The 26,810-nt window shown below is 35.7% G+C and overlaps 2 protein-coding genes across 21 annotated transcripts in view; one reads left to right on the plus strand and one right to left on the minus strand.

The window, feature by feature from the left end:
• The window catches only part of LOC110257184 (uncharacterized), a 70,465-nt gene extending 59,546 nt beyond the window's left edge, over positions 1 to 10,919 (plus strand). The window contains exon 3 of the mRNA XM_084998911.1: positions 8,122 to 10,919. Within this exon, the coding sequence (XP_084855037.1) occupies positions 8,122 to 8,241 (120 nt within the window). The 3' untranslated portion in view covers positions 8,242 to 10,919. The remainder of the gene's footprint in view (positions 1 to 8,121) is intronic.
• The window catches only part of KYNU (kynureninase), a 132,041-nt gene that overhangs the window by 15,190 nt on the left and 90,041 nt on the right, over positions 1 to 26,810 (minus strand). For 3 of the 20 annotated variants that reach the window (XR_014829210.1, XM_021075834.2, XM_084998889.1), the window contains 3 exons: positions 25,835 to 25,895; positions 25,454 to 25,527; positions 24,673 to 24,701 (listed from right to left, as the gene is read on the minus strand). Coding sequence is in view for 6 of the 20 variants with exons in the window: in XM_021075834.2 (XP_020931493.2) it covers positions 24,673 to 24,701; positions 25,454 to 25,527; positions 25,835 to 25,895 (164 nt within the window). In the remaining 14 variants the exon portion in view is untranslated. Of the gene's footprint in view, positions 1 to 21,885; positions 24,570 to 24,672; positions 24,702 to 25,453; positions 25,528 to 25,834; positions 25,909 to 26,810 lie in introns of those variants that run through there. The other 17 variants (XR_014829213.1, XM_021075835.2, XM_084998890.1 and 14 more) reach the window with 11 other exon arrangements.

Raw genomic sequence — 26,810 nt, forward strand, 5'->3', positions numbered from 1 at the left:
GGCTGCCCTCAGTGGGTTAATGATCCAACTTATCCAGCCAATAAGCTGTTCTGTAGGTCACAGATACAGCTGTGATCCCACATTGCTGTGGCTGTGGTGTAGCCCAGCAGCTGTAGCTCCGATATGACCCCTAGTTTGGGAACTTCTATATGCCATGGGTGCGGCTCAAAAAAGACAAAAAAAAAAAAAAAGAAGAAAAAAGTCAATTCTCTTCAAATTGATGTATAAATTTACATAATCTCAATACAATATACAATTAGATTTTATTTGTCTTCACTTGGTACTTGCAAGCTGATTCTAATGCCCTGTGGAAAAACAAACAAATGATACTAAAATATCCCTAAAAAATAACAGCAACAAAGTTGAATATTTCTACAAAATTATATTATCAAACTTCAAAATGAAAACGTGTTACTGTGTTAACAAATTAGTATATAATTCATCATATTAATAAAGCTGATAAAGTTACAGGATCCTCTCCATAGACTGTTGAAACATAAGAGGAGGTTCTATCAAGTAACAATGTATTAAAAAAATCATCTGCAGTTTACATCACAATAGGTCAATCTTTCTAGTATAAAAATATATAGAGATCAATAATGCAAAAATAACAACCCAAGAAAATGACCAACATATATGATTAGATTATATAGAAAAGGAAAATGGCTCTTAAATTTTAAAAAAAGCTTTTCTACTTAATAAGAAAACTACAAATAAAACTACATTAAGATTTTTGCTCACCTCTTAGATTGGCAAAAAATCAAAAGTTCTTTTAAGCACTTTTTTATTTACATGTTTTATAAGTAATTCTCATGTATTATTGTGAGACTATGTATTATTGATGCACCTTCTAAAGAACAAATAAATAAAAGCTATAAAGTTTACAAATATGTGTACTCTTTGATCTGGCAAATTTACTTCTGAGAGTTGACTCTCCAGAACTTGTACCTGTACGAAGTGAATTATGTATAAATATAGCCATTACATACCTTTTCGCAATAGTCCAAGATTGAAATTAACCTAAAACTCCTTCAATTAAAGACTAACTTTATAAATTATAAGTTTACATTATAAAATATCATATAGTTGTTACATCAAAAGTGAATGAAGGAGAGTTCTTGTACTGAGAGTGAATGATTACAAGAGAACAAGAGAAAAGAAACCAAAAAATAAAGACATAGGATAGAACATAGAGTATCTTTTTTTTTTTTTTTTTTTTTCCTTTTTAGGGCCATACCACGGCAGATGAAAGTTCCCAGGCTAAGGGTTGAATTGGAACTGCAGCTGCTGCACTATACCACAACAATGGCAATGCTAGATCCAAGCCACATCTGTGACCTATACCACAGCTCACAATAATGACAGATCCTTTATACTACTGAGCGAGGCCAAGGATGGAACCCACATCCTCATGGATACTAGTTGGGTTCGTTAACCCTGAGCCATGAGGGAACTCCCATGTAGTATCTTTTATGAACTGAGTAATTAACTTGCTTATTTTGGGTTTTCTTCCCCAACTAGAATGTAAGCTCATGAGATCAGGGACTTGTCTCTTAAAGTTTCTGGAAGAGCATTTTTTATGTGGATGATATATCTTTAGTGAAAGATAGGGAAATTGTGGGTTAGGGCAAGTGACCAGTGTGGTGATTGTCAGGGGAGGTTCTCACAAGCAGAAGAATGAGTATATTTCAGCAAAAGAGGAAGAGTGTTCCAGAAAGTCAAAGCAAAATGTTCAAAGGCTCAACATGTATGGGAGCCTAGAGGCTCTACAAGACTCCGAGGGCCAATTTCCTGCCATCATTCTTCCCCACTTTTATTTCTCTTTTTTGTGTTATACTGTTTGACATTAAATGAATCCCAATTTGTTAAGTTTACTAAATTCCTAGGTGTACAATTAATATTCAACTTAAGAATTATTGTCAGGTGATTTTTCCAGAAAAAAGCACTAAAACTTTTTAGTAAAGTTTGGGTCTGCTTCTGCCGCTTATATTTTTAATCACATATTAATTGCTGATTTCCCTTGACTTGAAAAATCTATGGCTTCAGGGATAACTACTGACATAATATTGTTTGGGAAAAATGTTTGGGGTGGTTAAAAACAAACAAACAAACTTTGAAGGTATTAATTCAAAACGTTCTCATCATTTACAGATGGTTTCCTAAAACTTTCTTCTCCACAGTGAATTAAGGAATTTTATTGCTTCAGGGTCATTTGTTAAGTGGAGAGCACCAAAAGATGTATGCAGTGATAAAACTCATTTTAGCTTTCATTTCCAAAATGGGCTTTTGAAACTTATAGCAGAGTCAGTCATCTATAGAATCGAAGTATTTTGACTTGCAGTAGATAGACATTTTGGAATGCTAGACATCACATGTCTCATATAATAGCCAAATATAAAATTTTGCTGTGAACAGCAAAGAGAAAATAAAAAACAATAAACCTAACACATGAATACAGTAACATTTGTGAGTGCTGAGGAATGAGAAGCTTCAGAAAGGGAAGATGAAGATTGCATTCATATTCCTTATACAAAGCTGGTTGCACCCCCGTACCCCTTGTTGAGTTGTTGGGGATGGGAATTGGGATGGTTGAGAGATAAATGGAAGTTCTAGATATGTTTGGGAGGCTCTAAGAAGAGAAGTTGCCTGAGCCATGTGCCCTCAGCCCTGGGAGGCAATCCAAAGGGTTTGTAAGAATTCCTTTATGCCAGCTTGGTACCATGGTCTTCATATCCAAATGCTGGCAGAATGGACCTGTGATAGCACCTCAGTTTATAACATAGGATTGTGCTAAACCAAGAGACCCAAGAGAATATCCTGAAATTCCTGTGTCCCCAGAGAAGGGGGTTTAAGTGACTGAGGGATTCACTATCCCCACTGGAGCTGGAGGGTTGAAATAAAGGGCATTGGGTTATGGTAGACCACAGACATCATGGAGGATACAGCAGTAACGGAAGCAGAGTTGCCAGGTATATTTTAATAGATTCCAGGAGACGACTGTGAACCAGATGCCTCTCCTTTATCTATGCCTGGATTCTCTGTATATCGCCTACCCTTGCAGCCTTAGATGCCATCCTAAGGAAAAAAGGATAAGAAAAGAACTCTGAACTGACACCTAAACTCTGAATTTACTGAGAAAAATAGCAAAAGTCATTAAGTATATCTCAGAGTTACACGATTGAATTTCCTTCATCAAATGAGTCGATGGATGAAAATAAAGAAAATTATTTGTCCGTTTAAGTTTATGGCCTGATGATATTTATACTTACATAATTTTTTTAAAAAAATTATCAAATTTCCTATGACAACTAGAATTCTATAATCAAATGAAAAATATATTTATCAAAGTACTCATATGTTTTTGCACTAAAAATCCAGAATCAGAACCTATCTTAAATTAATTTGAAAACATAACTGAATAATATCAATGAGTTAAATTGAGTGGGAAAACAAAATCATTGTACAAGGTAATTGTTTATTTGAGGTACTTATGTTTATCATGATGTATATTTATTGAAAACCCATTCTTTCAGCAGAAACTGTACTGGGTCCTGAGGGGAACTCAGTGTCTTCCCTTCTAGTGAGGCTACGATTATGTTTGCATAAAAATAGAGGAATTAAGAAAGGAGTTATAATCTGAATGAATTAGACTTATTCATTCACTATCATTTGGTACAGAGGCATTGACTCTTGTTTTATGTTATTTTTATGTTTTGAGAGAGAAGGAAAATACTGCAGTTTGTTGAAGAGAATGTTTTCTTCTGTAGTTACATATCAAAAAATAATTTTTGAGTCCTTTTGCACATTTTGCTTTCTGTGGAAACAAATTCAAAGTTTTTCTTTTAGCATTTTCTTTTTTAAAAAATATGAGGCAAATACAGTGGCTAAAGAGGAAATTAAAAAATACAGAGCAGCAAATGACAACAAAGATATGACACTCCAAAACCTATGTGATGCAGTAAAAAGCCGTTCTAAGAGGAAAGTTTATACCAATACAAGCCCACCTCAGGAAACAAGAAAAAGCCCAAATAAACGAGATAACGTTACATCTAAAGCAGCTTGAGAGAGAAGAACAGACAAGACCTAAAGTTAGTATAAGGAAAGAAATCATAAAGATCAGAGCAGAAATCAATTCAATAGAAACAAAGAAAACCATAGAAAAGATCAAACGAAAAGCTGGTTCTTGGAAAGATCAACAAAATTGATAAACCCCTAGCCAGTCTTATCAAGAAAAAAAGAGAGGACTCAAATCAATAAAATTAGAAATGAAAAAGGAGAAGTAACAACGGACACCACAGAAATACAAAGGATCATAAGAGACTACTACATGCAACTATATGCCAATAAAATGGAAAACCTAGAAAAAATGGACAAATTCTCAGAAAAGTACAATCTTCCAAGACTAAACCAAGATGAAATAGAAAAGGTGAATGGACCCATCACAGCTACTGAAATTGAAACTGTGATTAAAAAACTTCCAACAAAAGTCCAGGACCAGATGGCTTCACAGGTGAATTCTATCAAACATTTAGAGAGGAGCTAACACCTCTGATTTCAAAACTATTTCAAAAAATTGCAGAGAAAGGGATACTCCCAAACTCATTCTATGAGGCCACCATCACCCTGGTACCAAAACCAGACAAAGATTCCACAAAAAAAGAAAACTACAGGCCAATATCACTGATGAGCATTGATGCAAAAATCCTCAACAAAATACTAGAAAACCGCATCCAACAATACATTAAAAGGATTGTACATCATGATCAATTGGGATTTATCCCAGGGATGCAAGGGTTCTTCAATATCTGCAAATCCATCAGTGTGATACACCACATTAACAAACTGAAGAATAAAAACCATATGATCCTCTCAATAGATGCAGAAAAAGCCTTTGACAAAATCCAACACCCATTTCTGATAAAAACCCTTCAGAAAGTGGGCATAACAGGAACCTACCTCAACGTGATAAAGGCCATATATGACAAACCCACAGTGAACATCATTCTCAATGGTGAAAAGCTGAAAGAATTCCCGCTGAGATCAGAAACAAGACAAGGATATCCGCTCTCGCCACTACTCTTCAACATAGTTCTGGAAGTCCTAGCAACAGCAGTCAGAGAAGTAAAAGAAATAAAAGGAATCCAAATTGGAAAGGAAGAAGTAAAACTATCATTATTTGCAGATGACATGATACTATACCTAGAGAAGTCTAAAGACTCTACCAGAAAACTGTTGGAGCTCATCCACGAATTTGGCAAAGTCGCAGGATACAAATCAATACACAGAAATCCACGGAATTTCTATACACTAACAATGAAAGAGCAGAAAAGGAAATTAGGGAAGCAATCCCATTTACCATCACATCCAAAAGCATAAAATACCTAGGAGTAAACCTACCTAAAGAGACAAAAGACCGGTACTCTGACAACTGCAAGCCACTGATGAAAGAAATCAAAGATGACACAAATAGATGGAAAGATACACCATGCTCATGGGTTGGAAGAGTTAATGTTATCAACATGATTATACTACCTAAGGCAATCTACAGATTCAATGCAATCCCTATCAAACTACCAAGGACATTTTTCACAGAACTCGAACAAAATAGTTTAAAGTTTGTTTGGAAGCCCAAAAGACCCAGACTAGCCAAAGACATCCTGAAAAAGAAAAATGGAACTGGAAGGAATCAGGCTCCAGGACTTCAGACTACACTACAAACCAACAGTCATCAGAACCATATGGTACTGGCACAAAGACAGACATACAGATCAGTGGAACAGGACAGAAAGCCCAGAATTACACCCACGCACCTACAGCCAACTCATCTATGACAAAGGAGGCAAGACTATACAATGGAGAAAGGACAGCTTGTTCAATAAGTGGTGCTGGGAATACTGGACAGCCACAGGGAAAAGAATGAAATTAGAACACTCCCTAACACCATACACAAAAACCAACTCCAAATGGATGAAAGACCTAGGTATAAGACCAGACACTATCAAACTCTTAGAGGAAAACATAGGCCGAACACTCTCTGACATAAACGACAGCAACATCTTCTCAGATCCACCTATCAGAGTATTGGCAAGAAAAAGAAAAATAAACAAATGGGACCTAATTAAACTTCAAAGTTTCTCCACAGCAAAGGAAACCCTGAACAACACAAAAAGACAACCCACAGAATGGGAGAAAATCTTTGCAAGTGAATCGACGGACAAGGGATTCACCTCCAAAATTTATAAACACCTTCTACAGCTCCATACCAAAAAAACAAACAACCCCATCCAAAAAATGGGCAGAAGATCTAAACAGACAGTTTTCCAACGAAGACATACAGATGGCCAAGAAACACATGAAAGGATGTCCAACATCACTCATTATTAGAGAGATGCAAATCGAAACCACTAGGAGGGACCACCTTACACCAGCCAGAATGGCCATCATCCAAAAGGCTATAAACAATAAGTGCTGGAGAGGATGTAGAGAAAAAGGAACCCTATACACTGTTGGTGGGATTGTAAATTGGTGCAGCCACTGTGGAAAGCAGTATGGAGATGCCTCAGAAAACTAAACATAGAACTACCATTTGATCCAGCAATCCCACTCCTGGGCATCTACCCAGAGAAAACCATGACTCGCAAAGACACATGTACTCCAATGTTCATTGCAGCACTATTTACAACAGCCAAGACATGGAAACAACCTAAATGTCCATCGACAGAGGAGTGGATCCAGAAAAGGTGGTACATATACACAATGGAATACTACTCAGCCATCAAAAAGAACGAAATACCAGCATTTGTAGCAACATGGATGGACCTAGAAACTATCATGCTAAGTGAAGTCAGCCATACAATGAGACACCAACATCCAATGCTTTCACTGACATGTGGAATCTGAAAAAAGGACAGACTGAACTTCTTTGCAGAACAGATGCTGACTCACAGACATTGAAAAACTTATGGTCTCCGGAGGAGACAGTTTGGGGGGTGGGGAGATATGCTTGGGTTATGGAATGGAAATCCTGTGAAATCAGATTGTTATGATCATTATACAACTACAGATGTGATAAATTCTTATGAGTAATAAAAAAAATGAAAAAAAATATGAGGCAAATACAGTGGCTATGAGACAGAGTAATGGAAAACAATTGCAATTTTTTTTTCAATGGATTCAAAATACAGATTGGGGTCCAATCATGGCTCAGCAGAAATAAGTCTGACCTAGCACCCATGAGGATGCAATTTCAATCCCTGGCCTTGCCCAATGGGCTAAGGATCCGACGTTGCCATGAGCTGTGGTGGGGGTCACAGACACAGCTCATATCTGTCATTGCTGTGGCTGTGGTGTAGGCCAGTGGGTGCAGCTCCAATTCGACCCCTAGCCTGGGAACCTCCATGTTTCTCGGGCGTGGCCCTAAAAAGACAAAAGACAAAAAAAAATGTGAGATATTCAATACTTTTTTCTTATTTAGAAACTTTTGTTTTTGCATATTTGTTAAAAGACTAGGAATTTGTCATTTCTGTTTATGGAGTGATATTAAAAACATCTAGAGTATGAGTTATGATGGTTGCTGGATGTATCTGACAGAAACATCGAAGACCTGGTGTGTGAGCATGGTATCAGGAGGAAATATAGCTTATGCTTAAAAGTACTAATGGCATGTTCATCACCCAAATAGGAAAGAAACAAGTGACTACGCAAAGGGAAAATATGTTCTTTTGCTGAGGAGAGAAAGAAAAAAACTTGAACTTGATTCCACAACTGAGGTCACAGCATTATTTTCATGCTTTACTTAATGAATCCATAAAAGTACTATAACATTTTATCTGGAAAAGTACAAATACGGTATTGTAATTGTTTCTAAGATTGCCTTATTATTGAATGATGATATGCCTCTTTTTGAATTTATTCATCAAGGAAATATTTGGCTATCCACTGGGTTACTACAAATGATACTGGGAGACTAGCCCAGAAACAGCCCCACTGGAGATTTTAATTGTTTGCCATCCATAACCCTCAGCCATTACATCCATGTCACCCTTGGAGGAAAATTACATAATCCAATAGAACATTCAAGAGTGGTCCATCTAACAAAATTAATTGTTCTTATGCCAACAGGAAATCCTATTCAAAAGGCATGGTCGAGCAAAGCTTTTGTATAGTGAACTGCTAAGAAGAAAGGGGCAGAAACAGACATGTTTGCTGGAAAATGGGCAAGATAGTTTCATGTCATCTTAATCTTTGCAGCAACACTCTGAGGTGGGTATTATTTCTATCATTTCATATTTGAGAAAAGAAAAGCTTAGAGTTTGATCATCTAAAGGAACAAAGCTAGTTAGGCCCATATCCTGCTCAATAAGTAAATAGGAACACTGACCCAAAGCAAGAAGCTGTGGCATTATCAGGAGGAAGTTGAAAGAGGGTGTTCAAATCAAGTATCTTTAACAAACTGTTCACTAAAATAATACACAACCTGAAAGTTGAAAGTTAAGTTTTATTTGGGGTGAAATTAGGACTTAAGTCCGGAAGGCAGCATCTCAGGTAGCCCTGAAAAACTGCTCCAAGGAGGTGAGGTGGGGAGCCAGGATATATGAGTTTTGGAACAAAGGGAAGGTGGTAGGAACAAAAGATATATAGATAATCAGATTTGTAGAAGAAGATGTAAAGGTCTGGGCCTATAGGAATCACTCCTTTGATATGTACCTCAGCTGTGAACCAGTCTTTTATGCTTCTTTCCTGATTTCCCTCAGGGTTCACTGGCCCACCCGTGAGAGTGGCTGTTGTGAAAGTTGGCCATGACATCCCCTGTTTTGTCCACTAACTACAGCCCAGGAGACAGTATTTCAGAGCTATCTGAAAGGGGGAATATCAAGATATAAGTCATAAAAGTGAAGGGGGAGGTGCATGCAGCCATGTGCCCATTTTACAGAAGTTTGCTGCTGGTCCCTTGAAGGTTACTAGTACTCAGAGACATAAGTCATCATTGAGGGATTTTAGTGTTTTTCTGATAAGAGAAGACATAAGAACTGGGCTCATAAAATCTTCTAAAAATATCTAACTATCTCAACACCTGTTGTTCCAGTTTTCCCAGAGCACAGAGTGCCTCACTCCTGGTCTCCACCCTATGTTTTGCTCAGGGGGTGCTGTGGGTCAGCAGCTGCAGTAGCTTATGTTTTACTCTATGTAGAAGCTGATGACAAGTGCCAAACTTCAGTTCACAAAACCAGTAAGCAAGTAGAAGCTGAGATAGTTCCTTGAAACTAAGTGAAAAAAACAGAAACTAAAAGTGGATTCATGTAAAGGAAAATAGTTTAATGGAAGTTAGAGTTGATGCTTGTTACAGCTGACTTTATTTCTACCCTGTGTGTTACTAATTATCTTTCTTTGGTCAGGATTTTAGAGTTTTTCTATATTTCAATCATTAATTCTTCAAAAGAGGTTGAGACACTGCTAGAAGCAAGTACAGTAAGCTAAAACAGAAATGTTTCCTGCCTGCAAAGTGTTTATTGAGTGTGACTAGGGGTTAGAAAGTAGTTAAACAAATGTTAATTTAACAGAGTGGATGGGTGACACCCTGTCTCTGCCTCCTGGTATTCATGTGTTTGTGCAACCCCTTCCCTCTTAACTATGGGTGGGACTTATGACACTTCATCAAGAAGAGTGGAATCAGGGGACATAGCAAAGTGGAAAGAATTGAGGGAAAAAGGACTCCAACCTGGATGTTTGATATTAAACAGGAGCTAAGAAAGACAGATTTGCTGACAGATTCTGTTAGGAATGAGACATTAAGTGGATTGAAACCCTGAATGAAATGAAATTAGAGACTCGGAAAAGTAAGAAGTTTCAGTTTTGTCAACATGGATATTGAACTTATTAAAAGAAGGAAGAGAAACAGAGCAAAGGAAACCATTCTTTAGAGTGACTATTTATTCCCTAAGAGTTGTAATAAATTGGGTCAGAGTATTCCAGAGCAAGAGGATAGCATATATGGCACTAAAGTCTAACATGTACATATGAAAGTGACATCATTGAATTCTGTTATCAAAGCAGTTACATGAAGAAAATATTCATTAAAACAGCTCAACAAAACACTCTTTACAGTTTTTAAAAGAGCGGATGGAGGAGATATTCCATGTTGTACGTGCTTCAAAATCCTGAGGCCAGTGGTGATTGTTTCAAACTGTTACTGAATTTTCATACAATGTTTTTCTTCCTTTGTGTCTTTAATCTGACATAAAGTATTAATAATTTCCATATTCTTTTAATCATTTGTGGTATCTATCTCCAATCTTAATGAAATTCTAAATGTTATTCCTTCTGGAAATAATCGCAACTTTATAAAATTAATTGCTCTATACTTTAATTTGATAAAAAATAATTGTTTAAATGGGATATTACAACAAGAGAATGACATTGTTATCCTACTTTTTTTTTTTTTTTTTTTTTTTTTGTCCCTTTAGGGCCATACCCAAGGCATATGGAGGTTCTGAGGCTAGGTCTTTAATTGGAGCTGTAGCTGCCGGCCTACACCACAGCCCAGCAATGCAGGATCGGAGCCACGTGTCTGTGACCTACACCACAGCTCATGGCAGCACCCAATCCTTAACCTACTGAGTGCAGCCAGGGAAAGAACCCGTGTCCTCATGGATCCTAGTCAGGTTTGTTAACTGCTGAGCCATGATGGGAACTCCAGACATTTTCAATCTCATTAAAGATTTTTACCCACAATTTCTTGTGAAGGAAAAAAGTCTTCAAATCTCTTAATTTCTCACAGTTTTCAGGTTATTTTGGATATTTTCATGAAAAACAGCATAAATGATATATTTTAAATATAAGAACCCATACTAATATAACTTTCACCATAACTGGATTAAAATCTTGGAAATCATTGTTAATTTAACTAAGAAAAAGAAAAAGAATTCTGTTTACTAAAATAACATGTTCAAGAGATAAAGTGTGATCTGTGTGTTATCTTTCAATTAATGGGAACTGAACAATGTGAAATCAGATGATTAACTCCTCAAACATTTAGCAGAGGTATTGTAAAAAATGTCAAAAAATGCTTGACTTAGGATGTGTGGGTTCTTCCTTATTTAGGTTCTTATAGTTGTCTTATTAATTTTGAGAGCAATGAAACAAAAGTTATTTGAGATATCTTTATGAGTCAGAAATTGTTCTAAACAATTACATAGTCATCAAAAGAATTCTGCGATATAGATACTATTATCATCTTCATTATACACATGAGAAAATTGAGGTTCCAAGACACTGGATAAATAGCAGAAGATAATACAATTATTAGTCCTTGTATCTCAAATGTAGATACACACCATCATGACCACATATATTCACAAACATATGCAAAATCACCTGGAGTGGATTTTTTTTTTTTTTTAATGCATCAGAAATTCTAAAAAAAGTAACATTCCCTAGATTTCTTTAATACTACACTTAGGGTTCTGACCTAGCAAAACACCAGGCTAAATGACAGCCACATTCTTTTTATATACAATGCTTTTTTTTTCCTCCTTCTAATAAAAACTGTTCTTTTGACTTTCTCTTCTTTTGTAATCTCTGTAGCCAGTTTCCCTTCTTTAGAATGCATAGACCTAAGCATCTAGTGAATCTAAGTAAGCATATCATTGGTATATTATACCTTGAAGCTTTGATAAGTGGAATGGGAACTGGTTAATGTCAAATAAATAATTGATTATTTCAAAAAATATTTATTCAAACTCAAAATACATTTCAAAGAACCTAGGGGAAAGTTAGATTCCTTTTAAGATCTCACCACTTGGAATGCAAGAAAAATAAAATCAAAATTAAAAAAAGAAACATAATATAAATGAAATCTTAGCATGAAATCCAATAAACAGATATTCTAAAGCTAATGAAGTAAAATTAAAAAACATTAAGTTAGTTTATAAGTAGATATTATCACAAAAAGCTTATATATCATTTCTGTGGACTGAATATGAACAATAACAATTAAGATAAAATTTCATCATACTTGGACTAGAAATTTGAAACTTTTGCCATCAAAAATTAAAAATCAAGCAGGGAGTTAATTGACTTAAAATAAAGCTATTAACAATTTTGAGAGAAGGTGTTGGAAGAGATCCAATAAATAATGAAAAGTAAAGATTTTAATATGCTTTTTGTTCTTTGAACATGATAAATTTCCTAAAAGGAGTTTCAAATAAGTATTATCAAATGGAAACCATCACTTATTATAAAGGCATCTTTGAGGCGTAATATTTAGATTCAGTAAGAAGAAGCCACCAGGGATCCACTGAATATGATTTTGGATGCTAAGAGTTATGAAATGAAATATCCAAACGCTCCTTGATCTCCTTAGCAAGCCTGTAATAGCAGAATTTCCAGTATGAATCCTTAAATATTTCATGCACTGAATTAATTTAACTTATTCTGCAAATCCCTTACCTCTCTTCACCTCATACCTCACCAAAACTAAACAACTTATCCCGGTTTTCTTAGCTCACGTTAAAAATGCAGTTAATCATTGGAGCAAAATCTAACATAAAGAAATTAGATCACAATCTTTTCCAGGAAAGTGCATTTGCATTAAGGACTGCTTTCGTGATGTCCTTTAATTTGGCAGTTTATCACCACACATTTAATAAGTTAAGTCTGTGCTTGGGAATATAATTATAATTGGGAGTAAGCTTCTTTTTTGTCCCTTTTCCTCTTTTCCCCCCTCTTCCTCTTCCCTTCCTCTTTCCCTCCTTTCTTCCTCTCCTCTTCTCTTTATCTCTCTCTTAAGGTCTAGAGTTAAATACAGTTGTCTTACTGCATCACGGCATCAAAAATGTGCTGAATCAAAAAAAAAAAAAAAGTGGGAGTTCATGTTGTGGCTCAGTGGAAATGAATCTGACTAGCATCCATGATGATGAAGGTTTGATCCGTGGCCTCACTCAGTGGGTTAAGGATCCAGCGTTGCCACAAGCTCTGGTGTAGGTCGCCGACGTGGCTCTCTGGCATTGCTGTGGCCATGGAGTAGGCTGGCAGCTGCAGCTCAGATTCGACCCCTATCCTGGGATCTCCATGTGCCACGGGTGCAGCCCCCCCCCCAAAAAAAAGGAGAAGAAGAAAACTGCTACAGCATTATAAAAAGTGCAAAATTTGGGATACACTGTAATTGTTTATTCTTAAACAAAATATGTAATAGCAATTGCAAATAAGTTTGAATGTCCACCATCTCACATCCTAATGTCCTGATGTCCTGTCTAACCTAACCTCAAGTGAAAGAATATTCCTTAAAATCCTTAACAAGTAATCGAGTTTCACAGAATCAAAAGTTCCTCAAAAGTTGTTTCAGGAAATAATGAGAAATTTATTTATTCAAATAGCTTTTATGTAGTCTAGTTTTCATAATAAATTTTTTGGCAACTGAACTTTAAGAAATGAGAACATAGTACTCTTTTATACTTGAGAAAAGCAAAAAGAAGAGAAAGTTATAGTAAAATTTTTTACCGATTTGTCTGAACTTACTGGGCTTTAACCACCTATTACAAAAAAAAGTGGAGTGGAAGAAGGTCATCAAAGTCATTAATAGACTCGATTATGCACAGATTTCCATCAAATTGTTTTAGTTTCTGAGTTATTTCTACCAGCAATTTACTTTATTCTGATGCTTCATGTTTATTATTTGAAAATCAGTTTAAAAACTGGAAGGGAATTTTAGAAATCCCCCAGAACTGTTTATTTTCCCATAATCAAAATAAGAACTAGGGGAGTGATAAGACTTGAATTTTCAGTCTTGTTGCTTGTGAGTAGTTGATAGCCATAAAATGAGATACTTTGTGATAAAATGAGAACTCCTTGCTTGCAACACAAAGGACCTCAAAGATTATGCCTGGAACACCCCACCCCTGCCTTTCCCCCTTCAGTCTGATTAAGAATTAGGAGGATTTCTCCAGTCAGCTCAAATATCACCTTTTCTGCAAAGGTTTTTATCTAACCTGTCTCATTTTTTTCCCCTCTCACACTGAATGATAAATTTCAGGAAAATAGAGCTTACTCATGTCTGTATCCTCAGTGTTTGCATACTGCTTTGCCTCTAGTAAATGCTCAAGAATTTTTTTAAATTAAAAAATAAGATAATTGCATGACTTTTGGGTTTTGACTATTGGTTGAATAGGCATCAAATTAATCTTTGATTCTCCCCTCATTATTTTCCTTCTGTCCAAACTTTTTTCTATGTCTTCTTGATTTGGTTTCCTAATAAATTTTTTTTTTTTTGTCTTTTTTTGCCTTTTCTAGAACCACTCCTGCGGCATATGGAGGTTCCCAGGCTAGGGGTCGAATCAGAGCTGTAGCCACCGGCCTACGCCAGAGCCACAGCGATGCGGGATCCAAGCCGCGTCTGCAACCTACACCACAGCTCACGGCAACGCCGGATCCTCGGCCCACTGAGCAAGGCCAGGGATGGAACCCACAACCTCATGGTTCCTAGTCGGATTCGTTAACCATTGCGCCACGACAGGAACTCCTCCTAATAACTTTTAACACTGTCCTACTTTCTTTATCCCATTTTCTATTACTACATTTTAGATAATAAAGTGAATAACTTGTGTATGATTACAAATGTCTCTTGACTGACATTCACGTCTCAGTTCTTGACTTCCTTTAGAATACTGCCACTTATCTTTTATAATAGATCTAGAAGCCTTCAAATTCTCATCACCTCCACTGCTATTCTCTTGCTTTGAATTGTTGTCACCTCTTGTCTGTTTCCCGTAATGGTTCCCCAGCAGGTTTTCCAACAGAGTGATCATTTTAAAAGTTGCTATGTCATGGTCAATTTTCTGGCAACATGGGCATTGGATCCCAATTCTTTATATTGCTTTCTTTTCCCCCTTTTTTTTTTTTTTTTTTTTTAAATGGCTCCTGAGGCATATGGAAGTTCCCAGGCTAAGGGTTGACTCAGAGCTGCAGCTGAGGCCTACGCCACAGCCACACCAGATCTGAGCCACAGGCAGCACTGGATCTGAGCTACATCTGCAACATATGCTGCAGCTTATGGCAACATTGGATCCTTAACCTACTGAGCCAGGTCGGGAATAGAACCATATCCTCACACAGAGACAAGTTGTGTCCTTAATTTACTGAGCCACAACAGGAAGTCCCCACAGAGTATTCTTTCCTTTTTCTGCTATTCTCATTTCCCATGGGACTTAACAACTTCAGACATGTTATACAATTTGCTTTTTATTATGTGCATAGTCTGTCTTTCCTTAATGGAATGTAAGCTCTACATGGGCAGAGTTCTTTGCTTTATTAATCTATAAACAATAGATTTTTTTAAGTGCCTGAAATATAATAGATGTTCAAATAAATATTCCTTTAATGAGTGTAAATGTGGTATAGGGACATTATGCAGCTGTTTCTTCAATAGTTATAAGTCAAAATTCTTCCACAGTGTTCTGTGAAAATATTACTTCTGGAACAGTTATACACTTTTTTTTTTCCTTCTTCTTTTTGGTTATTCCAAGCTTTGTTTTTGTTCATCTATAATTATCCAAAGAGTTTCTTCCAACCTCCATTGACTCCATTGACAGTCTTTTCTAAGCAGGCAGTCCAGTAGGATAACCAAATGCAAAAAAAAAGTGGTTTTGAGCATAATAAAACCCTGCCTTCAGGGAAGTAAGACCTGTTGAGTGGGATATGGGCATAGTTCCATGGGTACTTACGTATCCCAGTCACGTTTTTAGGCCATCCCTCACAACAGGGCATTGATGTACTAAATTACCATGAGGAGTGAGAAGAAAAGCTTGGGAAACAGAAACACAATTGCTACAGTTCCAGTTGATGCTGGAATTCAGAAATAACAGTAGTTCAAGCACATATATGAAAAGTGAAGCTACTGCATAGGAATAGGATCAGATAAAATAATAGATTTAAACTGTAGCAAAAGGTGGAGTTTCCGTTGTGGCACAGTGGTTAAAAAACCTGACTTATATCCATGAGGATGCAGATTCAATCCCTGGCCGCACTCAGTGGGTTAAGGATCAGGCGTTGCTGTGAGCTGTGGTGTAGGTCGCAGATGCAGCTCCGATCCTGCATTGCTGTGGCTGTAGAGTAGCTCCAATTCGACCAGTAGCCTAGGAACCTCCATATGCCGCGGGTGCAGCCCTAAAAAGACAAAAAAAAAAAAAAAATACAAAACTATAACAAAAGGCAAAAAACAAAAGCTCAACTGAAAATGAGAGGAGCAAGGAGAATCTAAATCCAGGAAGTTGGTGACCAAGTACACTGGAAGGGAAAGTAAATGTATGGCTAAGTTATGGAAGCAGATTCATTGGTGCTAAAAAAAAAAAAAAAATCTTGACAAAGTAATTTGTTTCAGCCTGTGAATTGTTCATTCATCCTTTGATGTCAGCAACTAGTCCCTGGGCATGACTATTATAAGGTCTGACAGGACCATGACATTAGACAGATAAAGTATTACCAACTTACTCTCAATTAGGGAAGAAGGTCTTCATCAGTTCCTATTTTCTAAAAATGTATGTATCTATGTATACACTTGCTCTGCTCTGTTCCAAATCAACTAATTTAATGCTGTTTTAGAAAGAAGTTTTAGGAGGTATCAGGGGATTCAATTCCTTTTCCTCCAATCATTTTCCCAATCATCTTTAAATATTGTTAAAATAGAGTGCTTCACTAGGTTCTGTCGCATATTCAATTACATCTTTAAATCTTAGTCAAAAGGAGGCTTGTTAAAATATGTCCAGAGAGCTAACAGTATGATAAGCATAGTTATAAGAATGTAAGTTTTGGTTAATGAAAACTGTTTCCTGAAGATTGATAACAGTATGTTGTCCTTAGAAGAGCTAAGTCAGTACATTTTTGGTGTGAAAGTTTTATTAACAAAAAAATTTTTCCGTATACTTTCTTGAAATATATTATTTTGAAATGTTGGTTTATAATTGTCTGAGGTAATATTGATGCTAAAAGCATAAAAAACAGCAAGAAGATTTTTGAATTTAGGACTTTAGAAAGAACTGTTTGCAGTGTTGATTAAAATACCCATGAAAAATTTTTAAGTTGTCTATAGCTGGTTTTCATGGATATATTTGGTCTTTGTAGAGGCATATGGAAATGCATATTTAATTTGACAGTATTTTGCAAATCATACCCACTTCAGAATAACTTGCAAAGTAGAAATGCTTCCATATGCCAGAAAATGGTTTGTCTATTATACTGAAAGTAAAGAAAGAGTTGTAGATTCAACAACAAAATTAAAAAATGTTTTCTTGGGCATTGTGGATTCTGAAAGTAAAGGAAGATCAAAAGGACAGTGTCCTTGTACTTTAACATGTAGAGTTAATTTATAGTCAGTTAAAATAATCACATCAGACATACTAAGATGAATTCTCACAATCACAGCTCCCTTAGAAAAAGGGGGTTGGTCAAATGGCCAGTTTTTGCCTGGCTTTCCATGCCTGTGCCAAATCTTCTGAGACTGAAAAATCTGATTAGAGCAGATATTTATAAGAGAAAAAAGGCAGACTAGATCTACATGGACCTTCTCATGATGGAGGCAGACCTCAATTCTAGAGAAAACTAGGTGATTCCCATTCAATCAAATCCTGTCCTTTGGAATGGAACTACAAACAAGTGACCAAAGAGGCAGTGGATCACAGGAATTCAGACCTTTGTTCTGAGTAGTGCATTACACATATTCTTGTGGCCTGTGAAGTTACCCCAACCAGCCTTGGAAGCACCAGGACCTGCTGGGTCTGTATGTGATGAGCAGTTTCCCACTCTGCCCTACACAGCATATATCATTGCACCACAGTTTTGCAGGATCAGATGGGTACACGTGTTTTCTCAACAAGAACAAATAAAAGTTTAGCAATAGCTTTTCACAGTTTATAGTTAAAACCCTTACAGATTCCAAAGGTCACTTTAGGGACAAAACTTGAAGTAATTAAAACAAGAGCTGAAGCTCTTTGACAAGTTTTACTTTTTGTGTCTAAAAGGTTCACTGACCTCATATATCTTCAGAGACACTAGACTGCAATTTTCAAAGAGAAAATAAATTTTGATGTTTCAAAGGACTTCAATTTTCTCAAGTTAATGATTATGTCATCATTATCTGAAAGTAGTGATTTGCAAGCAACAATGACTTTAATGTATCTTTCTATACTGATAATTATTATTTCAGTTTTCTTTTAAGAGCCAGGATTACTTTATCTCTTGAGTTGAGAAAAATCAGATTATTTATTGCACTTCCTTTTAACTATAATTATGCCTCAGTATATAAATGTTATTTTTATGATCACAGCTCAAACTCATAACATGTGAAAATTATCTAGATGATTTTACATAGCAAAAAATGCCAAGCCAAGAAGACAAGGGATCTTCTTAGAGTTATTGATCTGAAATAGTTTCTGAATGAAGATAGGTGTAGATTATATGTCATGAGTCCATGGGTGAGTTTTCTTCAATCAAATTATGTTCTTTTGGATACCTTACCATGAGGATTTGAGGACTAGGATTTATAATAGGTATAACCCATGTAGGCATGGCTCTGGGGCTAAGTAAGAGTATGAAGCACACTTGATTTTACCACTGTTTATAATTTCTAAAATATTGTATAATAGGAATAAAGAGCAATTTTATGATAATAAGCAGGCTTTAAATGTTAAGTCAATAACTCATATTCCATAAAAATTCTAGTAAAGTGTATAAAAGAGAAAAAGATCACTTGACATATCTCTTAAAGAAATGTCATTTAAGTAATCCTTCCTTCCTCTTTATACTTCCTTAAATGTATAAAATTAACCCAATGAAATCTCTCTCATAGGCAACAATTTCATCTTTCAAAGTAACGGAGTAAATTTACTCACTTAGTTAACATAGCATTCCATTTGCAGAGGAATTCTATCTCTAAGTTTCCCCACCAACTTGTTGAAGCTTTTCCAAAGTGGCTCTGAGTTAAAGTCATCTATCCCTCTACTGCTTCTATGGTGATGTCTGACAATTCACTGAGCAATTATTAAGATGTTGCCTTGTGACACATAGTCTGACCTATCTTACTCATCATTTAAATTGTTCATTCAGCTATTGAAATGGTATCTCTCAAACAGATAAATTTGTACAATTTAAAAATTAAAGGCAATATCCTCTATTTTTGTGTAAGTTTCTTGTACAAAAATATAGGTTGGTTATATTTCCTTATTGCTCCTCAATTGATTCAGGATTAGTTTCTTTACTTGATAAAGCAATGAGGCTCTTAGAAAGGATACTTGTGGTGGAATAGGAAAAAAATGGAAGCTTCACCATGTTTAATTCTTAAGATTAAAAAGATGTATGGATATATTGGACATCCTCATTATTTGATTACAAATATAATATTGGGAAAGGCCATTTAAAATAAATCTATTTTAGGGAGTTCCCATCGTGGCTCAGTAGTAATGAGCCCGTCTAATATCCATGAGGATGTGGGTTTGATTCCTGGCCTTGCTCAGTGGGTTAAGGATCCACCATTACTGTGAGCTGTGGTGTAGGTCGCCGACGTGGCTCAGATCCCTCATTTCCGTGGTTGTGGGGTAGCCCAGCGGCAGCTGTAGCTCCTGTTTGACTCCTAGCCTTGGAACTTCCATATGCTGCAGGTGTGGCCATAAAAAGATAAAAAACAAAACAAAACTATTTTTGGAGCTCCCTGGTGGCTCAGTGGGTTAAGGATCCAGCCTGATCTCTGTTGTGACTCAGGTCACAGCTGTGGCATGGGTTCAGTGCCTGACCCACAGAACTTCTGCATGCCATGAGTATAGCTAAATAAATAAATAAATAAATAAATCTAATTTAAGCCAGTCCTCCTTTTCTAGTAAATAATGGAGGGGAAAAAAAAAAATCAAAGATTTGATTGAGATGCTTTCAAAAAACAAAGTTTAAAATTATATAACAGGAGTTCCCGTCGTGGCGCAGTGGTTAACGAATCCGACTAGGAACCATGACGTTGCGGGTTCGGTCCCTGCCCTTGCTCAGTGGCTTAACGATCCGGCGTTGCTGTGAGCTGTGGTGCAGGTTGCAGACGCGGCTCGGATCACGCATTGCTGTGGCTATGGTGTAGGCTGGTGGCTACGCTCCGATTAGACCCCTAGCCTGGGAATCTCCATATGCCGCGGGAGCGGCCCAAGAAATAGCAAAAAGACAAAATAAATAAATTAATTAATTAAATAAAATAAAATTATATTAAAAATTTAATTTACAGTTTGATAAAGAAGATTAGAATTATAATTATTAAAAGAATAAATAATAAATTAAGTATTGATTGGGAGCATATTTTGACAAATGTTATGATGGCAAATCAGAATCTTTTTCATATTTAAGTTTTTAGCATGAACATTAAAATGATAATTTCCACATTTCTAAAGTATTCATAATTTACTTTTAATCCCTGATATTCACATCATTTGATTTTGAAGTATCATGTCTAGTTTCCTCTACTTTATCTTTTTAATGGTTCTGATTCTGACATATTCTCATTGCCCATGATTTTGTGATTCAGCTGTTCATCTCTATCACTTGCATCATTAAATTCTGAATCTCTTGAAAATTTTACTTTATAATCCATTTTCATTAAGTTTGTATGGTGTTATACTTCTTCCACAATCAGCAAGAGACCAAACGTTTTTATAATAATGCATATAAATCAATGCTAATACTAATTTGGAAAGGATTTTAGGAAGGGCTAATTTTAAAAGTGGGTAGTTCATCAGTGACAATTTTCTGTAGTGACAGTTTTTGCTTTTCTACATTGTCATGTGTCTTTGGGGACTGGGATAATTTTTTGACAATCAGGAACTCTTGCAATTTGCAGTCAGATGACAGTAAGGGCTAAAAAATAAGCAAATGCTAAAGCTGGAAATGCAAATTGGTATCTTCTACAGTGTCAGTTGTTGACATCAAGACTGTGGATAAGATAGCCCTGTACAAGAGGACCAGGGATTGAGGCATTGAGAGAATCAGTGAAAAAGAGAAAGAGTAAACTTTGCAAAATATAGAAGAGTAATCACATACGCTGGAGCAGAAGTAAGAGAAAATGGCACACTGGAGGAGAAGGGGTACGTGAGGTAAACATTAAGGACAAAGGGTATGGCCCAGTATACCAAGTATAGCTGGTTGACAGGGCACGAAGTTGTGCCTGAGAAGTTACCCGTATTAGGTCATAATAAACAACTAACTCTAGGAACAGGCTAAATGGTAAAACAGATACCCTGGGAGGTCTAGGTCATCATTCAACTAGAGATTCTGTGAAAACTCTCACTGATTGTATTTGCCCATCCCATTTGAGAGCATCTGGAATTTTGTGAATTCATATATCATATGTTGGTACTGCCACTTACATTTCTTTACTCTCTCTTAATGAGACTTTATGCAGGTACTAAGCAAGGTGTGATAAGAGGTAAGTCAGAAAATATCACAGAGAACACAAAACAAGGTTTAAATCATAGATAAGTTTTGGGCTCTGTTATTCTCTGGTGTGTAGAATCAAATATATCAAGTCAGCACTCCTTGGAACAAATGTGCATTAGCTGATCTCAGAGTTCCTATCATGGCTCAGTGGTAACGAACCTGACTAGTATCCATGAAGATGTGGGTTCAATCCCTGGCCCTTCTCAGTGGGTTAAGGGTTTGGAGTTGCTGTGAGCTGTGGTGTAGGTCGAAGGTGCGGTTTGGGTTTGGATCCGGTGTTGCTATAGTCTTGGCATAGGCCAGAGGCTGCAGCTCTGATTTGACCCCTAGCCTGGGAACTTTCATATGCCATAGATACAGCCCTAAAAAGACAAAAAAAAAAAAAAAAAAAAAAAAAAAAGAGAAGATCTCACATATAACATTACTTGTACAGTTGGGTCAGGCACAACATATGCTTGTAATATTCTAAGTTTTTGCCCTAAATTTTCTTGCTGCTTTTTTTTTTAATTTTCTTAGACTTTCTTGTACATTGTTTTATATGTCTTCCTCTTTTTTAAGTTCCCCAATAATAGTAATAGTAACATACATCTTTGAGCTATAAAATTTGCCTTAACCATGCACTGATGACAGCCAGCCTCTTCTGATGATTCTTTTTAATCTTCAGATTACTTATTACAATAAAGGAGATGACTCAAACCCTTAATAAAGCCTTAAAAATGTCACCTCTACTTAAAGCCTCCAATCAAATACTTCTAGCTGTTTATGGAAATGTGTTGGCACGATTCAAAATCTAGCATTTTCGAAGAATTATCAGTAGGCCTCATTGTCATAAAACTAAAAAAAAAAAAAAAATACATGGGGAAAACAAGCATTTCAAGAGCTGTAATACATGGGAGAATTTAGAGGTTTTATACCAGTATGGAAAGTGAGGAACAGCAGTCTTCCAATATGTCTAATTTCACTGTACAGGGTACAAAAGTAACCCATAAAAGCAGTCTTAATAGCTCACATAATCCACTCCTGTTTTTATACTAGAGTCCCTCTTAACAAGAGGTATGGGTCGTTGTCTTGAATTGTAGTCCATGGGCTCTTATAGAAGAATCTTTTTTATGGGCTTATGATATATTTGAAATTCCTAAAACCAAAAGATCAAGTGTTGATCTAAAGACTGTCAGAAATATCAGCTTATAGAATTTAACTTAAAGAGAAAAAAATTAAGATTCTTTGTTTTAAAGTGGTTCATTTATGATTGGTAAATTCTTATAATTAAAGGTATTTCACTTTGTATTTCAGAGCAATATGTATTAACTATTTAGGCTAAATTAAAATCAGCACTGAAGGGAAAAAAAAAAAAAAAAACCAAAACACATAAGTTGACATTTACTCACAGCCAGTCCTAATTTAGTGTAATTCTTATCTACAGACAAGGTTTAGAATATGACACTGGAATGAGAAAAAGGGATGCTAAACTAGGAAAAGGTCAGGTTCTAGTTGAGGATAATAACTTGAGTTATAATGCTTAATTCAGTGGATTGACTCTGGCCTCTTCTCACTCTCTCTATTGGAAAAGGGTTCTTGGAAAAAAGTCTTAGGTCATCAGTATTGAACAATGGCCAAAATGCCTGTTTAAAGAAAAAAAGGAAGTAGAATTTCTTGGTACGGATGTATTTTAACAGTTGTTAATGGCAGCATCATAGAAAAGGTATTTTAAAATTATATACTGAATATTAAATTTTTAGAGCATAGGTTTATATATTCCAGGATTCATTCTCTATATTAGGTGGAGATGATAACCACTCCCGTAATGCCCTTCTCAGCCTTGATAAATATTTATGCATTATGTTTAACCATATACCTAGAACACCCCTCACCTTAACTTCCACCTTTATCCTATCCTATCTTACTTCTTTATCCAAGGCTTTGACTACACAACTATTGCACTGTAAATGTATAGTCACATGATCTAAAAGAAAAATAATTTAAATATGTATTTTAAAAAACACTTGATTAAAAAAAAAAAAAAGAATGGGCCAGAAAGTTGCTTGTACTATGTACTTGAAATCACGTGTCTAGCCACTAGATGTCACCCTTTTTTAAGTGACAAAGTTTACTTCAAAAAGTTTGCAACGTCAATAGCAGTTATGTTCCACTATTGGGTAGAAGTTAGGACCACTGGAAGCAGTCACTCTGGTATACCATAAAAAGAAACTTTAATAACAAACAAATAACAATAACCGTGGTTTCCTGTAAGGAGGGCTTCCTGAGTCAGACTGATTTGAATCTTGTCTCCAAAGCCAGATATTTAAAATGCAATAAGGGGTAATAACATATAATTTTCAAAAAGGCTAAAAGTACAGCCCTCATACAAACATAGTGAACACAAATAAAGATCTCATTCAACTCGTTAATTAGCAAGGGAGCCAGTAAGATGGTAAGGAGAGTGCAAGAAAGAATTGAAGGAATAGAGACTTATAGAGTCAGTCTGAGTTTGGCAATAGGTACAAAACTGTTTCATATTTCAAAGGTCACAAGCCATAACCTTTAAGGCTATATTTCCTGTGTGAGAGAAATGATCTCTACTAGGCAAAATTCTACAAGTTAAGAGGGAACTTCACAGTAAGGCAACAAAATACTTAGCCTACATATGGATCACTTATCATGCTTCAGTGTCTGTGCTAAGTGCTTTACATGCATCATCCCATTTTAATCTCACCATAATTGCCTATAAGGTAGATGCTGATGTTATCTTCATTTAGAGGCTAGAACACTGAGAGGTCAAGGAACATTCTTCAGCTTGTGGACCAGCATGTGATCAAGCTGAAATGTAAATCTCATCTGTTTGCATGATCTTTCTTCTGGGAGTGTAGACTGAACAGTTAACTTACTGGCTCTAGAGAATGTTGGGTCTACAAAATAAGACACGTGTAAGCACACTATAGTCCCTTCACCCTCTCCTGTTCCTCATCCATGAAAGGCAAATAATGGTGAAAGAAATCCAAAGTGCAAGAGAGATGCTGTAAAATCAGAGCTTAACTGATAACACTTGCATTCTCTAGAATGTGTGTAGATTACTTACCACATCCCTGCTGCCTGCACTGGCTTGCCCTTTGCCAATTCCTCTATTGAAATTTAATTAAATGGAGAGTTGGAAATAATCAGATAATGAGCGTTCACACAAGAGCAAGTAATATCTTCCATACTCTCTATATGGAAAACACTTACTGTAGGTAAAATGTCATCAATGGGATTTGCTAAAAAAGAAAAAGAGATCTTCTGAAACATGCATAGTACTTACTTATAATAAGATACATGCTTTAGATTCTTCTCAGAGAATTTGGAGCATGGGGAGAGATCTAATGTACTGACAATATATTCAAGAAAGATGTCTGCCTAACAAATTATCTGTTTGAAGAAAATGCTGTATTTAATTCTAAAATTTTAAAATATTGAAGAAATTTTAGATATAATTAAATGAACTGTAGAAAATCATCTTAAATTTGTAGGATTTATATGCACAGAACCTCAAAAATGTTAGATGCTCTAAGCTTTATTACTAATTCAGTTTCAGTTCTTACAAAGTTTATACCACTCAGCCAGTGGCTGGAAAGATTCAAAAAACTAATCAAACATTATTATATTACCTATTAGGAGTCTAGACAGTCTCATCACACACACTCTGATACAACTTTGAAAGGATCTTTTTCCCAGAATATTATTTCTTTATCTTCACACCAGATAAAAATAAAAAGTTCCCCAGTCAAATAAAAAGGTGTAAATTTGTTGGTGTATCATATTTGCATTTATACTTGCTCTAAAAAATGAAGAGTGCTATCTATATAAAATTGAAAAGTATTGCTTTTTATGTAGTCAGTCTGTTGTTCAGTGTTCAGCTTCTTCAGTTTTCATGGATTATAAAATCTTTTAGGACAGAAGATATTCCTTACAAGACTATCTTATAATGTTTCTATCTTTAAAGGTAGATGTAATTTTAATAATCACATACCATATTTAAGGGTCGATTAGGCACAGCTCTGGTTGCCTTTGATTTATTCATCACCACGAGAAACCTGAAATTTTCTAAAGTATAATTTTTGAAAAAAAAATTTAAGTAGTCTCTTCACACTAAACTATCTGCTCTACATGATTACAAGGACTCATTTTTAGCATTGAAGCTTCCCTATTTATGATTAAATTTCTTCCTCATCCGAGTGAACGCTTTGGAAACTATTTATTTCTGATAAAGCATATCATTGTTCATAAAGTAGCAAAATAACTATAATAAATCCAGATTCTTTTTGGATAGCATCTTAAAGAACTCATGTAAATTAAACTCATGCAAATTAATATACTCATCACCAAAGAAAAATCTGAAAATAGTACTTACGTAGGTTTAATTGTATAGGCATGCTTTTCGTGGACAAAGGCACCAGCAAGACCTCCTGCTCCTGAATTTAAATACTGGATTAAGAATAAATTAAACTTTATGAATTTACCTAAATATGTATGCCAAAAGTAAACAATGTAATCATTTGACTCTCTATGAAACGAACTTTTGACAAGGTTGAAATATGTGATCATTTGAACTTTTATAATAAAACAATTTGGGGTTAACTAGTTCAAAGAAAGAAATGAAACAGCATTATTAACTGAGAATAAATAGCTATGACTTTTTGGCCAAATTTCACCCCAACTAGTAGACAATAGCTCCACTGACATTTTTCTGATTTCAGAGCTCATCCATTTCAAATTATTTTGTCACAAAAATATTTAAATGACAATAAAAGATTATATTTTTAAAACATATAAAATAAAATTAGTTTTATTTCCTTGCTCCCTGTCAATTAAATTGTCTTCAGATGTCAATAACAAGTTGATTCCATAAGAATTATCTTTACCTATATAGAAATTTCACAACGTATCAACAGAAATCTAAGAACCTAATCAATTTAAATTAAGTTCTAAATGTGGAGCTTTTTCCCAGAACCCTTGCCTTTTTCATAGTAACCAGGGAATTAAAGGAATAAATATTCTATAATGGATGGAAATATCAGAATTTAATAATGTATCATCCTATTCTATAATTCATTCTATCTATAATTAGCTTGAGTCAAAAATACAATAATAAAAGAAATAGAGGAAAGTAATTCAAGTACTTAAAATTGGCCACAGATCCTGTAGTTCCTGCTGTGGTTCAGCAGTAACAAACCCAACTAGGATGCATGATGATGTGGGTTCAGTCCCTGGCCTTGTTCAGTGGGTTATGGATCCAGCGTTGCCATGAGCTTCAGTGTAGGTCCAGAGGTCGCTCAGATCTGGCATTGCTGTGGCTGTGGCATAGGCTGGTTATGATTCATCCCCTA

This window comes from Sus scrofa, chromosome 15 (genome assembly GCF_054392235.1).
Source record: "Sus scrofa isolate SSC_HxYL_T2T_F1_AM1 chromosome 15, Sscrofa_HxYL_maternal_Yorkshire_Landrace_v2.0, whole genome shotgun sequence".
NCBI lineage: Eukaryota > Metazoa > Chordata > Mammalia > Artiodactyla > Suidae > Sus > Sus scrofa.